Source organism: Coccinella septempunctata, chromosome 2, assembly GCF_907165205.1.
Source record: "Coccinella septempunctata chromosome 2, icCocSept1.1, whole genome shotgun sequence".
Classification (NCBI taxonomy): domain Eukaryota; kingdom Metazoa; phylum Arthropoda; class Insecta; order Coleoptera; family Coccinellidae; genus Coccinella; species Coccinella septempunctata.
In genome coordinates, this window is record NC_058190.1 from 29,899,392 (window position 1) to 29,917,854 (window position 18,463).

At 35.0% G+C, this 18,463-nt stretch overlaps 1 protein-coding gene across 1 annotated transcript in view; it reads right to left on the reverse strand.

Annotated features, from left to right (window-relative positions):
• Positions 1–18,463, reverse strand: part of LOC123308507 (gonadotropin-releasing hormone II receptor) — a 169,691-nt gene that overhangs the window by 21,613 nt on the left and 129,615 nt on the right. Inside the window, exon 8 of the mRNA XM_044891190.1 lies at positions 7,622–7,859. Within this exon, the coding sequence (XP_044747125.1) occupies positions 7,689–7,859 (171 nt within the window). The 3' untranslated portion in view covers positions 7,622–7,688. The remainder of the gene's footprint in view (positions 1–7,621; positions 7,860–18,463) is intronic.

The window sequence follows — 18,463 nt, forward strand, 5'->3', positions numbered from 1 at the left end:
ACCCATGTCGTGTTAACAACACATGAACCACTTGAAGATTAAATGAAATTTAATTCGAGATACTTATACAATTATTTTAATAAAATTGACGATATTCAATCCGATGAAATACGAGGTGAGTGGTAGATCGTCTCTAGGTCCTTTTTATCTGTTTCTAGTTTTATTTTGACATTCCAGCCTTGAGAAAGAATCACAACCGATTCGAAACGTTGGCGATGTACTAAAAGGATAACGAATAAAAATTTGTCCAAATTCCTGCGAAAATTATTTTAATGTTTATAATATGGACGTAACCAATAATCGAAAGACCCACTGTTTTTTGGCTAAAAATCAACCCTCAAATTAACTACTCATTTACAAACTGCATGAATATATTCCTAATGTTTTATATTTATTTAAATCCATCTCATTCAAAACAAATCTGAGTAAGTAGCATCAACAGAAAACGTATACATGTTGTGTATAGGTATGGTTGAAAAAATAAAATTTGTCAAATAAGTTTTATCCATTTTCTCACATTTGACATGAAGTATTTTTTGAACCATACGCAACATGGATGCATGGTTTTCGAATTTCGATTTCAAATTTCCTCAGGGTAATTTTGAATGAAATTGGTGAAATCTTAAATGAAAAAAAGGCTAGAAATAGTCTCTATGTACCATTAATTTCTAAGCCAGTCGTCTCTGAAGAATTTTTCTAATTTCAAAAATGGTTTTTTACCATAATACCTTTCCAGTTTTCATGCTTATGTTAGATAGTTCTTCAGATATCATATTTCGATTTATCTTAAAATATCATCATATTGATTGTTCACTTCAAGATTTTTCTCAACGAATGAGGTATAAAATCCAGTGACCCGCTCAAGTGAAACACATACTGTATACCTACTTACGTAAATTTTGAAGGAACATACTCATACAGGGTTATTCAAAACTAAAATATAATCAAGAAACCATTGATATTGCAACTAATTATATGGCCATTAAGCTAAACACTCCTTATGTTATTGCTAGTTTCGGGATGTGGAAAAAACAAAATTGATAATAATGATAATTTTGAGAGTAGAAACAAGACAATTTAGTTGTAGGGGTTTTTTGTTGAGAAATAAGAATACTAATATAACTCGTTTCAGTGTAGATTATAGAAGGCGCTAGATCTCAAAGCAGGGACCTATCCTGTTAGAAAATGTATTTTTGCTCAATATTCTCAACCCTTTTTCGGAGATTTTTGTTTCACATAATTGAATTGCAATTTATGCATCTTCAAATACTAAGTCTAGTGTTTTTTGTTACGTTTCAAGTCACCCTGTTTATGTCAGTTGTTCAGGAATAATTTTCTTTTATCAGTATTATTTTCAAAACTTATTGAACCATATATTTCTTAGTAGTTTTCACAACATTGATTTTGAATTGGTTTTCAAGATTTGTAAAAATAAAGTTATCGACATAAAACATGTTCAGCCGAAGACAAGAAAAATTGTACGAACTGACCAGCCCTCTGTCCAACAATCGACCGGCCCACCGGGAATTTTCCCATCCGCCCCTGGCAACTCAAACAAAATATTCAAATATCGCATGGTTCTCAAATTCATATACGTTTCGAGAAATTTAGTTCGATACCTCCAGAGGAGATTTGCATTTATTGTCTATTAGACACAGTAGAGATCATTTTCTTTTTTAAATGTTGGAGTTATTCAAACCAAATTTACAAATGTTCTCTAGTTTTCATATTGAGACTCGTTTTGTGAAATCAAGTTCGTTATCATACCCAGTATGAGGGTAGATTTTCATGGTACATCCGACAAAGTATGAGATCATTTCCTGAACAACTATTGAAGAATTTCAGACCAAATAAATAATGTGTAGTTGATATGGTCCATACTTGATGAAAATCCATAATTGAACTTAAAACAGATTATCGATTTTCACAAGAATGAGTTTCAAACCACGACGACACACGTGTTTCGTTATCACAATGAAATTTTCATCAGTTTACCTTCAACCACCTGAAGATGCTATTCTGATAGCGAAACACGTGTCGTGGTTTGAAAACTCATCTTTGTGACAATCGTATTGAGTTCTAATGTGTAGTTCTTAATTTAAGATGCATTATGATATCTCCAGTACAACACGAAGTGCGAGATTATGTATTTTCTAAATAACTGTTGGAGAAATTCAGAGCAATTGAATACTTAGTTAGTTTTTAATTTGGGATGCATTTCAATATCCCCATTACGAAGAGGAGTCAACGAAATATAAGATAACTGGTGAAGAAATTCAAACCGAATCTTCAACTATAGGATATTCCTCAATTTCAGATACATTTTGGGAAATTTTAGTTCAATATCTCCAGTATACGAAAAAATTTGCATTGTCGATTGTAACAAGAGAATGAGATCATTCCCATAAAAAATTTTGGAAACAAATCTTAAAATGTAAATTTACAAACTTAAATGCGTTCTGAGAAATGAAATTCGATATCATCAGTAGAAGAGGAGATTTTCATGTACGATCCGATATAGCATGAGCATGAGATCATTGTCGGAACAACTATTGGAGCAATTCTGAACAAATCTTCAATTGACACACATAAATTCAGTATAATATCCCTAATACGAGGATGTATTGATATCTAGTTAGCCTAGACCAGTTCCATGCATAAAAAAATATTGCGTTACTATAGCAACGAAAAACTCATTAGAGGTTTTAGTGTGAAGTTTGAGGTCCAAAAAGTAAACCAGAGCAATGAATTAAAGGAAAGAAGATGTCCACCGAAATTGTGAAAATCGAAAAATTGGAGTATCGAGCCATCATCATGTACCTGTATTTAAAAGGGTTGAGATGTAAGCAGATTTACGAAGATATGCTTAATACCCTTGGTGTCCTTCGTATGCGACCGCGAAAAATTGGACTGCAAGCTTAAAAAGAGGTAAATTTTCCATTGAAGATGATGACCGAAGGTCAGTTTCTTTGTCAGTCCCCGAAAATATCGATGCAGTTCATGACATGATTTCATCAGACCGTCGAATTGGGCTAAAAGGGATATCTGAAGCACTGAATATTTCATACGAACGCGTTCATCATATACTTCACGTCAATTTGGCATGAGAAAAATTGCTGCAAAATGGATCCCCAAATGTTTGAATGATGACCAAAAGCGTGCGCAAAGGTAGAAGCATCGCGTTCGTTCTGTGGACTCTGTGGTCGATTTGAAAACGATATAGACTTCTTACACCGAATTGTTACTGTGGATGAGACGAGACTTCGGTACATTTCTAGGATCCAGAAACAAAGCAACAATCGATGGAATGGCGATTGCTCTCCAAGACCTTAGAAGTTTTGTGTCCAAAAATCTGCTGGAAAAGTACATGCTTCAGTTTTTTGGGATTGCCATGGAGTAATCATTAATGATTTTTTGGATGAGGGAGATTACGATTCGACATTACTGACATTAAAGAGAAAAGACGCGGAAAGCTATCCAAAGATGTTTTGTTTTTGCAGGACAACGCCCCTGCACACAAATCTCATGTTGCCATGCAAAAAAATTATGATTTAGGGTTTTAATTACTAGAACACCCCCTTATTCACCAGATTTGGCTCCATCCGACTATTATCTCTTTCCTGAACTGAAAAAAAGTTTAAAAGGTGGTAAATTTTCTTCCAACGAGTAGGTAATAAAAGCTGTTAAGGTCTGGTTTGCAGAGCGAGAAGAAAAATTTTTTTGAAAGGTCTAGAGACGTTGCGGGTTCGCTGTAATAAATGTATCCAATTAAGAGGAGAATATGTTGAGTAATAAAATATTCTGACATTGAAATTTTGTTTGGTTCTATAGTAGGCTAAGAATTTTTCAATATATCCTCGTACATTAACGAAACCCTCTTGAAGAAACTATTGCGATAGAAATTCTGAAAAACTATCTTGTTGAATATTATCTCGTCCAGAACTTCCTATAACGATGGGAATGCACGACAGACAAATCGATCGAGTTTTGTTTGATGTTTGGTGCACCGACGCTGGTAAATAGAAAAATCATAAAATTAAGGCAGGTGAACAATAAACGAAATCTACTGAGATACATAATACCTGTAGATATAAAATCAACAAATTTTACTATCTTAATCGAACTAACGAACCACAATTTAGAGAAGTACCATTGCATCCAGAAACAGTAGATGCTTGTATTATTCACCTATCTTAATCTTCTTCTTCTCGTGCCCTGTCCTCGGCGGACGTTGGAAATCATCAGCGCTATCTGAACTTTGCCGACGTTGGTTAGTGGTGCTCACTCTTCTCTCAAATTTTGAAATCAGGATAGCTACTAGCACCCCTTCGTCCTTCGATCTTTCCCTATATGATCAGTTTTAACGATAGGTACTTTTCATTCCTTAGGATGTGACCAAAATACTCCAGCTTGAGCTGTTTTAGTGTGAACAACACTTCCGTTGGTTTACTAAGGCCCGGTACTTTCACCTTCGAATAAATTTTATTCACTGTCAATAAGTATCCACAGATAACTGTACGTATCCGTCAAATAATTTCCTATCTGAAGGATACCTTATTTCGGTGCTTTCAGATGAAATTATTTGACGAATAACAATTCTATGAAAACACGGTACACTACTTTTCACTGATTAATGTGAAATAAGACACCGCATTGTAGAAATTGCCATGATTCCAACTTAAAAGTAAATATTTCGTGAAAATCACACAAAAAATAACCATACATCAAGAATTAAAAAAAATTCAACCAATAATGACGTACCGACATTCGATCTATGACAAATGATTAAGTTTCAATGACAGATTTATTCGATGAATAACACTATCTGAAAGTGAAAAGACTGCATTTTCAGTTATCCTACGAATAAGACTTATCTATCGAATAAATTTATTTATTCGCATGTGAAAGTACCGGGCCTAAGACGATTAAGTGACTCTGAAGGTGTTATTCATTTACGATTCCGATGCCTGGGATAATGATATATGAGGCGCCGTTTGGGCCAAAAGTGTTTCAACGAATTATTTATTTTTTTAGTCCAAATATACATATATCCTCACCCAGAATAGTAAATATCACCTACATTGACAAATATATCAACTAAAATAATTTATATATTTTGAAACATACTTTTGACCCAAACGGCGTGAAATCCAAATATATTATAATTTGAACTATTTTATGTCGCCAGGAGATGGCGCAGCCTATGCGAGGTTCAAGAAAATAGATCATTCGGCAACCCTGTCAGACGAGGTCAGTAGTAAGGAAAGTGGCTTATAGATAGCACTAGCAGCGGTACTGTTATCGTTATGCAGATAGCTGATAGCTCTTCTACAACACAGATTACAGAGACAGAGTAATCTGTGTTCTACAAAGAGTAACAGTTGGGGTGCATCCCAAACGGTGATGAAAGCACTTATTTAAATGCCGAAAGCGTAGCGTACTGGAAACGGGAGGTTTCCCTTTTTAGTAGACTATTTTGGAATTTCGAAACGAGTACTTTGCTATTTCAGTTTCCGTAAAGCAAGCTCGAATACAAAACAAATTCAAAATTCATGTTTTTTGTTATGTTAACAATGATTTTGGCGGGGTAATCATTATTTTTCAGGATGCATCTTATTTTATTCAAGTTAGTTGTTTAAAATTCATCTGATGACAACAACAAACTTGAATGAAATAAGATGCATCTTGAAAAATAGGTCGGCATTGTTTTAAGAAGTGGTTTTTGTTCTATAAACTTGACCTTTTTCCTGTCAAACAACTGAAAAATATAAATTTCCTCATCACTGATTGTTTTTCGGGCTTCAGGAGTGCACATTAATTGTCTATGACGGTATAGTGTTCTCCTAGATACACTAAAAATACGATTAAAGTCCTGAACCTCTCGAAAACATATTTTTTCTTGATTTATATCGTACCTAGGACAAAACCATTTCTTTGCACATAACGTACATATAAATTGTGATCTGATTCATTTAATTTCGATTCTATGTGTTGGTAAAGATTCCATAATTCCTGATAAATAGGAATCGAAATATCTTTCAGGACATTATCTGTAGCTGCCCCGATAAAAATGTTGAAAATTCGACAATAATTTTCAATTTTTTGGTGCTGCAAATTCAATATATCTATTTCTCCGCTATAGATGCGAGATTTGACAAATATTGATAGCAATCAATCACTTCCCTGAAAAAATCATCCATCGATACAATATTAGACATTATTATTATTATTATCTGAAAATGATGCTGAAAATCACTCAAAACAATCTCAGGAATAGAGACAACTTCTTGCCTTGAGTTTGTCTATGCTTGAGAGGGTGCGAAATAAACAACGCGTCTAGAATTTACGCGCGTATATATGTTTTGTATTCGAGCTATTGAAAGTATAGTTTGCTTTACGGAAATTGAAATTGTAAAGTACTCGTTTCGAAATTCCAAAATAGCCTTTTAAAAATGGAAACCTTCAGTTTCTAGTACGCTACGCTTTCGGCGTTTTAAATAAGTGCTTTTATCACGGTTTGGGGCGCAGCCCAACTGTTACTCTTTGTAGAAGAGCTATTAGCTATCTGCATAACGATAACAGTACCGGTGCTAGTGCTATCTAAAAGACACTTTCCGTACTACTGACCTCGTTTCACAGGGTTGCCGAATGATCTATTTTCTTGAAACTCGCTTAGTCTGCGCCATCTCCTGGCGACATGAAATAGTTCAAATTATAATATATTTGGATTTCACGCCGTTTGGATCAAAAGTATGTCTTAAAATATATAAATTATTCTAGTTGATATATTTGTCAATGTAGGTGATATTTACTATTCTAGGTGAGGATATATGAATATTTGGACTAAAAAAATAAATAATTCGTTGAAACAGTTTTGGCCCAAAGGGCGCCTCATAATGATAACTGCCATGAATTCGGAGGTTTCCGCGCATTCTCTTTGCTTGATTACCGCAATGTAGGTATGGTTCTGCAATTTGAGAATTTGAGCAAATAGATATATGCTGCCATCGTCACTGTGAGAGTTGGTAAGTCAATTGAGTTGGTCCTCGTTTTCTTTCAGGTGGCGCTTGGGTGTATTCCATCACTGTACCGACTTCTGTTGTTCTGATGAGGTCGAATGAGTCCGAAACCAAGGTCAGCATCTACTCCTTCTCGACGTAATGGTATTTCTGTTAATACTTTGAGTGATGATGGTTGGCACTTAAGATCATACTATTAATAAAAAAATATACATATATCTATATACATATTATACATATAACAACGGGCGTTATACGTATGTATATAGATTTTTGCAGTGCGAGATGCCCTTAAATATGGAATATTTCAGTTTATTTTGTAAACAGTTTCATCTCTTACAATCCACTACACTCACTGGGAGAAAGGGATTTTACTGGGGTTTTTTCCTGAGTTCTTGTATCATATTCAGAATTGTATGGTACCCCATTACGCTTACCTGTGATAAAACTATATCCCATATACATGCTATAATTATTGTTAAAATGTTTAAAATTGTAATGCTAGCCTTTTTATATATAAAAAATTTGCTTTGTAGAACAAAGATTTGATGAATCGATTGTCGACACATCGTATAACAAACTTTGTGATTAATTCTACTCACCTCACACAAAATGCCCAGGAAAATTCCTATTCCCAGTCGAATACTGAAAAATACAAACGTTTCTTTGTCATTTTCTGTTGGTTGGATTTGGCAGGTAGATATTGTTACAGCTTGAACAGGAACTACGTTCGGTGATGGTTATGTCGTTGCTGTCATTACGTGGTTTCCGCCATGACACAAGACAGATAACTTCCGGTCTTTCCCTTATACTGCTTCTGTCTGATAAAACTACCGGAGCCTGAAATGATAATGAATCAATCACAATCTTTCCTCAGGTTTGCAACATACCTGCCACAAATTTATATGAATCAGAACCACTTCCAAATATTCGTCGTTTCATTGAAAAATTTCGATTAAAAAAGAAATTTCAAGATTTTTTGGGTTATTTTTATCATTGTTGATTACCCTTCGCAACTTTTCGATAAGCATCCACCAACCATTTTCAGATCTTATCTTGTTTTAAGCCGAAAAATTAACTATAGACAAGAAGACAAGAAATTCAAATCATGCACTTATTAATTCATATCAACATAATTTTTTTGTTCATATTACAGTTCCGATTGTAAAAATGAACTATTCATTCTACGATGAAGCGCCTATTCCTCATTTTTCAAGTTCAGAATGGCCAGCCAAGAAAATTGGTGGATAGAGGTATGTGTCAGAAATCAGAATGTACTAAAAAAAAATTGTTTTCATTCTGACAGCCCTAGAACGCCACCTTCAACGATCAAATGAACCGATTTTTCTCTATTCAGAATTTTTTAAGGATTCCTTCTCCAGAAGGATGACTCATATATCCCTAACATAATTTTTTGTTCATACTACAGATCAAAATGAATTATTCAGTCTACGATGAGGCGCATATTCCTCATTTTTCAAGTTCAAAATGGCCGGCCAAGAAAATTGGCTCAGAAAAACCACCGCCAACGATGAAAATGAACCGATATTCTCTTTACGACGGTGCGCATGTTCCTCATGCGTTCAGTCGTTCTTGAAACTGGACGGCCGGGGGTAAACAAACATCACTACAGTGTATAAATCGGGTTGATTTGATTGATTATCTTATTTTCGCTTTTGACTTTTTTATTGATTTGGTGGTAAAAGATGGATCCACCGAAAAAAAGATCGTTGGGCTTATTAGTTGAAATTATTTTGTTAAAACTCTTATGTTGAAAATATCTTGTTGAAATTTTTTTGTTAAAACTCTTTTGTTGAAATTGTCTTATTGAAGTTTTGTATATTTGAATATAATGGTACTGTCTCCACAACGTAACCATCATTTTTGGGCTAGTATTAGTTCTAATAAAATTTTAGGAATTAACAAGTTTGGTACGATATTTTTATCAAATTCGGCAAGGAACTCTTCATCACTGTTCGAAGAGGACGATGAAGAACTATTATTATCAACCGAATGAATGAACTCCATAATTCGCAAAATTAATGAAAACAGAAGAATAAAAATAAATAGAACACAATTAGAACTTTTAAAAACAAAACTTGGTTAATCTTCAGATTACCTGTCCAAAAATTAAGATTAGGTTAGGTTGTTATCAACAAATTCTCTTTCATGGACATGCGTCGAAAATATCCCAGATCAGCTCAGGTAATGAATTTGGATAGTTCTAGGATCACCCCCAGGATGATCCTAACAAAACCCTAACACGAAGAAGTAAGTCCTAGAACAGTCCAGAAGGAGACTTGCAGGAGACTTTTTTTTAACCAGAATTGAATGAAAAACCATAACAGAATTTTATTTTTTGGAAATCTATCTCACGAAAACAATTATTGAAGGACAATCATAAGGGGTTGCTATTTTCAACCCCTAATACTGAAGTTATGAAATCTAAAAAAATGTGTGAGTAACATCTACTTAGTGCTTCATATTATGTATAGTTTTATGACTCTTAGAATCCGTAAAAAAAATTGAAAACTGTTAACTCGTCATCGCCTTCCAAAGACTGTATTTTGGAAGCCAGGTCGATTTCGAAAAAAATTTATAAGAACTACCCCTGCTTATTTTCATCAAGGAATAATCCCCCTAAGTCCTTCGCATTTGTTTACAGACACCCTGTATATTAATATATTTATTTTAGTTCTATGATTGAAACTACATAAATTATTGGAGATATTTTGTGACCAGATATAGCTGCATCTAGACTTTTCAGGTCTCTTGGATGTCAATAATTCTTGAATTGACTATATAGTCCCAGTCCCATGTACTATAATCCACACTCAATCTCCCTATTTTGAGTTCGAAAGTTCGTATCTTATTTTGCTATTTTCATACAAAAGCTCAAACTCAGTTTTTGACATCGTGTTGTTAGAAAAGTTTTCGTGGAACCCATTCTTGTAGAAGCCGTGAAGTTCTAAAAAACAGTTGTACTGAAAATCTGAATACTTTTCCGTTGTATGATATAGCCAATCTTCTAGATTTGTATGTACAGGGTGGGCAAAATTCGTTGTCTACTGAGGGGATCTCGAGAACTATAGCAGCTAGAAGAAAACGGAGGACACATTCTCGAGCTCTTTTTTCTTGACTAATCCAAAACTGAAAACAGATCCAGCCTAACGTTCATAGATTTTGAGTTATGAACGAAAATTGAGAAATTGTCATTTTCAATGAAGCTGAATAACTCTTTTATTTGAACTCGTATTCGAAATCCGTTGTTACATTCTACAGGCACTTTTTTATGAAGAATTCGAATATGATATCATTAAATTTTTTCATCCAGTCATTTTCGAGATACGACAGGGATTTCCGATTTTTCAAATGTAAACTATAGTTGAAAATTCTCTCATTCTGCTGCAATTTTTTTGCTGATTTCAAAAATGTATCATATGTTGCTATTCATATTAATATAACATAAGAAAAAAAATTCAATACTTTTTCCTGCTTTTCGATTCACTGTTGAATTTTTAGTAGGCTGGCGTAACCATAGCAACCGTTGAATATGCATTATATTTTGTGAACCTGAGCCTCTATGATTGAAATCACGGATTGCTGAATAAATATTTCGATGATTAATTTGCCATCGTTTGTTCTCTCGATATTTGGCATGCTTATCTTACGATGGTTCTCAATTCGAACACTACCGTGGACAAACGTATCTATTTTTCATCATCTTACTTTTGTGAAAATCATAATTATAGATAGCTTCATTATTTTATTTATTTTACTGACTCTTTAAGTTTCTTTCATGAATTGAAAAACGATAATTGAATAAATTTTCTTCTTTAATAATCAGACGAAAGTCTTTTACTCTCTTTTAAAGGATATCGATCTCGATATATAAAAGAAATAATTATTCGACAGTCTGTGATTCCTATCACACAAGGTTGAGTTCACATAGGATTAAGTGGAGTTCACAAACCATAATGCATTTTCACCGGTCGCTATGGTTACGCTAGCCTACTAAAAATTCAACAATGAATCGAAAAACAGGAAAAAGTATTGAATTTTTTTTTATGTTATATTCATGTGAATAGCGACATATGATACATTTTTGAAATCAGCAAAAAAATTGCTGCAAAATGAAAGGACTTTCAACTATAGTTTACATTTGAAAAATCAGAAATCTCTGTCGTATCTCGAAAATGACTGAATCAAAAAATTTTACAATATCATATTTGAATTCCTCATAAAAAAGTGCCTGCAGAATGTAAAAACGGATTTTGAATACGAGTTCAAATAAAAGAGTTATTCAGCTTCATTGAAAATGACAATTTCTCAATTTTCGTTCATAACTCAAAATCTATGAACGTTAGGCTGGATCTGTTTTCAGTTTTGGATTATTCAAGAAAAAAGAGCTCGAGAATGTGTCGTCCGTTTTCTTCTAGCTGCTATAGTTCTCGAGATCCCTTCAGTAGACAACGAATTTTGCCCACCCTGTTCATTATCCGGCAAGGAGTCCCTTTCATTTACAACGGGGCATACATAATTATCACATATAAAACGTCGTTCTACCCGTTCATCAGCTTGACACAATCAGAGACATGACACAATATTCAGGGTACATTTTCGATACTCAAGCGAAAATCAGAAGAGGAAATCTGAAAACTGCTGACTCGCGAAGGCGGTGATACATTCCCTAATTTCGTTATCGCGAACGACGTGAACGTTCATTTCACATGAAAATTTCATCAAATTGACATAACTACAGTTAACATTCTGTAATCCTTTGATTCTGTGTCAACTCTTCTCGTTACATTCGAGCTGAAATACTTCTTTTCCAACATCAATTAGCACGCTGCTGCGTTAACGAATTCTGTCAGCTACAGTTTTACGGGACTGAAAAGCTCTGAGAAGTAGGCTTCAAGCTGCGAAGTTGGAGGACTTATCGCCTGTGCTTCTATAATCACATCGATAAGTACGAATAAGGTTTCAGTATTCAAGCAGAAAATAGACCAACGCAACGGCTGCTCTAATATAGAGTCTTCATAAACATCGCAGTTTTGTTACGCAGGTTACGCTGTGTAATGATTCTTGGATCTTGTAATCTATCACAGTTTTTAATGAAATATAAAAAGTCGAGTATTAGTTATATTCTTGAAATATAATATTGATAGTTGTGTCCTTGGTAAGGTTGCGGAATGAAGGGACCTTGTTGTATTGTTCGATCAAAATCTGTTCCATCTTGAGAAATTCTAAGTGGTTTCAAGATACTAGAACATTGTTCCTACTGAACTGAGCAGGAAATGAAGTGGGACACCTGAAAAATGACTAGCTTTAGCTATTACTCTGGTAATGCTATATGCTGCCTTTGGCCGTTCGACACTGACACGCAAGGTAATTCTTTCAATTCCTTCTTGTTATATACAGGGTGTGAATGCAGGACAACTATGCATAGAGGTCGAAAATGTGCCCTCCGATTTTCCCCTGCTCTTACGGTTATAGATCTGCCATTTAATCCCAATTTTGACCGCCCTGTAGTAGGTACGTTTTTACTCGATAAATGAAATACTTAAGTTATTTTGTTATGAAAGATTGAATAATTCATTAAAGTCAGTATCAAAGTTCAGCTGATGTTCTCTAAATTTGTGTCTCCAACAGATATTTCAACAATTTCGAGAGTGAAGAAGTTTTTTCTTAGAAAATCGAGTATATACCATATTAGAATTGAGCACCAAAGAATACCGAGATGTGACCAGAAACCGTTTTTCAAATTTTTTATGGAAAATTGCATGTGAAATAAAAGAAAACTCGTTGAAATTTAAGGGAAGATGATAGTTTTCACTGCCGGGGAATATAGATTCCATTTTGCACTAAAAGTAAGTTTTTAGAAAATTTCCTATATTATTTAACGACCGATCCTCCGGTTTCTTCCTGCTCTGTATTTGTTCTGAATGTTCTGGAAACATTACCCCCTTTACATATTTTAGAAGTAGGGTTAAATGCTTGTTTATATATCTTCTCGTTAGGTACCAAATATTCCAGATTAACTTTTCCGACCTGAAGCCTGAAGATGCTATTGTGATAGCGAAATACGTTTCGTGGATTAAAACTAATGTTAGTCAAAATCGTATAATTCTGTTTTTAGTTTAATCAATTCAATACAAAATATTGAGGATAATATTTTGTTTGTTCATTTTTAGAATACATCGAGAGAGGTTCTGAATTACAAGATTCTCAGCTCACTTCACCACCTCCAGGTCAATGGGTATCTACAGAAAACTGTGTGAGACGAAAGACGAACAAAAAAATGAAAAAACTCAATTATATTATAATTCAGATAATTTATATCGGATGTTTTCAAAGGCAAGGTTCTTCTTCACAGAAGGTAGAACTCATCAAAATAAGTCGTTTAACCAAAAATTTTCTATATAAAATATCCAAGATGTCTGAGATACAACCCCTAGAAGTTCGACAAAAGTTCATTGAATCTCAAGTACGGGACTGTGGAAGGTGACGCCGGCATCGCAAAAACGAAACAAAACATAAACATATGGCTGGACAATGAATGGTTCAGTACCAAGTTCATTGGATTAGATGCATCAGGTCACTTTTGAGAGAATCATAATTGTTGTATCGTGCAATTTAGGATGAAAAAAATGTAGAAAATCGAGGCAGTTTCTTGAAAGTGCTTAGAACCCATTTTGACGACGATTGTTGGAATGTTCGAACAAGAAGATTGTGATGCCCATTGTAAAGAAATTAGTGGATAATTAAGACGAATTTTATTGGTGAGATTTTGAAGTATTACTCTATTTTTTACACTTGTGTCCTAAGTCTCTTCTCTGTCAGTTGGTATCGAAATGAGCCATTTCATAAAATCGTGTAAATTACTTAAAAATAATGAGAAACATTCGGCAATCCTAAGTTTCCATTTTCATTACCACGTAAATATCGAACCAGCCAATATCCTAAACGAAATCACATAGTCGAATCAGGAGATAAATTTTTTCCCACTGCTTTGCCAAAATTCAGCTAAGAAACAGTCTAGGGTCGTATTTCAGTAATCATTTTCAATTTTTTCTTGAACTTTGTCATTTTGAAAGTTTTGTATAGGTGCTTTTGGTGAAACGCTTCATTTTGACCAGTCTACCTTCTGTTGAAAAAATAGCCTCACCTTCAAATACCCCCTGTATATGTAGACCTGACTTTAATTTCGAAAGAGATTCCAAGAAAGTTCATGATGGCACAATTGAATAATTTATACTTAAACACCGGTTTGAAAGTAAAAGTCTAGACGGTGAGGATGAGAGTTGTTCGAATATTGTGCATCTGTAGACAAATTATCTTATTCTCTGGTGAAACGTACGCCTCTTATATTTCAGAGGTTTATTTTTTCCAAATATAACTGTTGTGCCAACAGTAAGGTTTTCAACAGGATATTAATAATTCCAGTTCAGAAAATTGGACTGAATGGAAATCTTGCCGAGTTTCCTCATTTTCCATCCCCTTGCCGTCTTTGAGGATTGACATAGAGGAAGTTGAATTTCCGATATTATTACAAGGTATTCCATTTCAGCCACTGTAGAAAATAATTATATCGAAAATTATAATACTGCGTCTTCGAAGGCGGAAATTCGATATCAAATCAGATTCGTTGATTTGGAATGTAATTCGCTTGGATTTGAAAATTGAAAGGTTTCATTTTGAACGGCCCGATATTTTGACAGCTATCACATTTAGAAATGTAATTTTTTGACAGACGCGGCCACTGAAACCTATGATAAAAGGAAATGGAATACGTTTAACTATAAACAGGGTGATGAATGTTTAGAATTGAGTCGAAAGCAAACATAAGCAATAGTAGAGGTATTTTTTAAAAAAATTATGCCATGCGGATTATGCTATTTTAATGGTGATCTACAGCGACTGCTACATCGATTTCAAACAACAGCCAAAAATTTCAATATAATCATCGCATCCCATCAAACTATGCAGTGTACAAATTTAGGAGCAGAAATTTCTTCTGGAAAAACTTGTTTACTTGTACCAAGGAGTACGAACTGAGTCGAATAAAGCATCACGAATATCTGAATGCTTAAGAGGAATAATATGGAAGAACAAACATATGACAGCAGAAAGCAAAGTCCTCATATACAAAACCACGTTGAGGCCAATATTGAAGTACGCAGCAGAAAACCCGCTCTTGACCTTCGAAACAACGAGTCTGATGAGAAGTAAGGAGATGAAAATCCTGCGAATAATAAAGACAACAACACTGCGGGACCAAGCAAGAAGCAAGGTTATACCGGAAGAATTGGAAATATAGGTTATTGTTTAGTTTGTACGGTCAAGACGCTGAAACTGGAAAGATCACGTGGAAAAAATGAGAAATGATCGATGAGCAAAGTGGGCATAGCAAAGAACGAAAAGCCAAATTCAAAGCGCCCTACCGGCCCACAACCAAAGAGATAGTATGTAAGTTGGATGTCCACATCACAAGAGGCTGGATGAACATTCATTCATTCATTGCTGTATCCCGTTACCGAGAATAAATCTACAAAAAGACTCAAAACAAAACTTATAATTTCTTAGGGTTACTTGCGGCTGTGTGCCCTCCTCTGACTGAAGAGACCCAACCGTGCCTACAGATCCTTCCACACTCCGATCATGGATAGTCACCAACCAGATCTGGCTGCCGCTGTATTCTTCTTGATTCCCCATTATTACTTTGGACAAAAGACCTCCACTTTGATCTGTCTAACGCTAGTTGTTGCCAGTTGTGATTGGCATTAACTGATTTTAGGGATTGATGCAGTATAATGACCTCCACTTCCGAGCTCCCTCTGTGAATTCGTCTTACAGAACTATTTTGGAGAGTCTTTTATCTTGCATCCTCAGAATGTGGCCGCTTCATCTGAGTCGGGCCCTCGTTACTTGAGTCTCAATTGTTATACAACTCGCGCGCTGCAAGACTTCTGCATTTGAAACTTTGTGGAACCATCTGATGTGCATTATTTTTCGTAGATTACGTTGTTGAGTTTGTCTAAGCTGTTTAATATGTCGCTTGTAGAGCGTACAGCTTTCGCTTCCGTAAATAAGCGTTTAGAGGACCACTGCTTTGTAAACAGCTGTCTTCGTCATCAGATTGATGTCGTGATTTTAAAACACTTTGTCCTTTAGCTTCCAGAATGTCCGTGATGCCGAATTGATACGGTTGTGTATTTCCGTGTCCAGGTTAGCCCTAGTATTTATGAAGCTTCCCAAGTATTTGAACTGCTCGACCTGTTCTAGAGCTTCATCCTCCAGGCTGATATCCGTTTGACTTACGGACTTACCAGGATTCTGATTTTGTCAATATTGAATCTAAGGTCTAAAGCTTCGTACATATGTTTATAGGTGTCCAACATAATCTGTAGATCCTCTGAGCTGCTAGCGATAAGTGTACTGCATATGTCTGCATATTGAAGTTCAAGTTAAACAGGCCTCCATCAAATCTGAATCTTATTATGTCAGCAATTGTCGAGACAGCTATGGCGAGAATATTGAACAGTAAAGGCGCTAACACGCAACCTTGTTTTATTGCAGAATTGGTTAAGAAATGGTCGGTTGTAGAGCCATTATGCTGTATTCTAGCGGTGTTGTTGGTATGGAGGCTTTTACACACTGCTAAGAATTTTTCGGGCATTCCAAGGCTTTCCATGATTTTCCATAGCGCTCTCCTATTCACCGGATGTACAGATGATAAGAAGAAATGGTCTCAAATATAAAGTGGAACAAGAAGAAGAAGAAGAAGATTTTATCAAGGAGTTATAGGTGTAAAATGTACTCTTTTTCGAGATATTTACTCCAGTGTATGCTGTTCAAGCAACTAATGGCTCCCCTGGCTTGGATGTGAACAGTTCAAGAACTGTCGAATATAACTCCCAGGTACGACTACTTACATATATTCCTCACATATTTTTTTTCTACTGGATCGGTGACTTGAGAATTATTTTCTTTTCATATAGAGGCAAATAAATATTTTGTTTTTTCTACATTAATTGTAAGTCCTCATTCGTCCAATGTCTCCTGAGTTGTATGTATGCAAGATCATTTTTGTCCCCCTCAAGGGGCTGCTGCTGCTAGTATCTTTAGAAAGTTGTAGACTACATATATTTATTCCTCAATCACGGATACAAACAGACCTAAATCAAATATATTATCCACAAATCCACATGATATTATCCAAAGCAACTAAATGTAGGGATTTCTCGTTGGTCCACGTACGAGTATACACGTGCTACGACAACGGGAAAATTAATTTCATATCACAGGTTTATGCAGTATTTCTGGCATGAATTGGAAATAAGTGTTTAGATCCGAAATCATTTAATATTTCCTGGTGAAACTGAAATTGTGAATTAGTGATTATTCTTAAGAGTGAGATATTTTTTCTATATTACCAACAATAAGAGCAGACTACTCTCAGGGACATTCCCACGAGGGAATTTCCAGATGTTTCTTATCAGAAACTCCAACTATCTGAAATTAATCGATTAGAGATAACAAAATGAACACACCTGGTCAGTCTTCCTCTGAGTACAGGGGTGGACAATCTTATGTAAACGCTGCTAAGAAATCCCGAAGAGTTAGAAATCCATCAAGAGATCAAGCCATTGTAATGACGTTCAACGACAAATTTAAAATAGTGGACTACGCCGAAGCAACAGCAACATTCGTGGGAGCAAAAAACATAATACATATATCAAGAATATCAAATAATAGAATATGCATATTTCTGAACAGTAAAACTCTGGTAGACAAATTTCTCATTGAAAACGAAGAAGAAGATCACAGTGAGAAGATTGATATCACCAGCAAAAAGACTCATTGTTTCAAATGTATGTCCCTCAATTCCCAATGAGATCATAGAAGAAGCGTTGAAATCTATAAACTTGAAACTAGTTTCCCCAATTCTACCACTTCGAGCTGGAATTCAAGGAGATGAATTTAGTCATGTACTGAGTTTCAGAAGACAAGTATATATAGACGAAACCGAAAACATTGTCAATACATCATTACTAATCACACACGATAACACCACTTATAGAATTTATATATCCACTGACACTATGGAATGTTTCATATGTAAAAAAACAGGTCATATATCTAGCAACTGTCCAGAAACTAAATCAAAAACACCACATGAAACTGAACAAGAAAAAGAAAACAGCTCGTATAATGCAGTGATGGAAACCCCTGCAAAAGAACAGAATGATAGTGATATTCAACCGAACATTACAGAAGTCGACATCACATCTAATGAACAGAAATCACACAAAGAAGAACCTTTCACGAAAAAGAGACAACGCTCACCATCAAATTCAATTTTGTCTAATCAGCAATCAGATATTCAACAAGGATCCCCCAAAAATGATACAAATGATCAAACTATGAAACCACCAGACTCA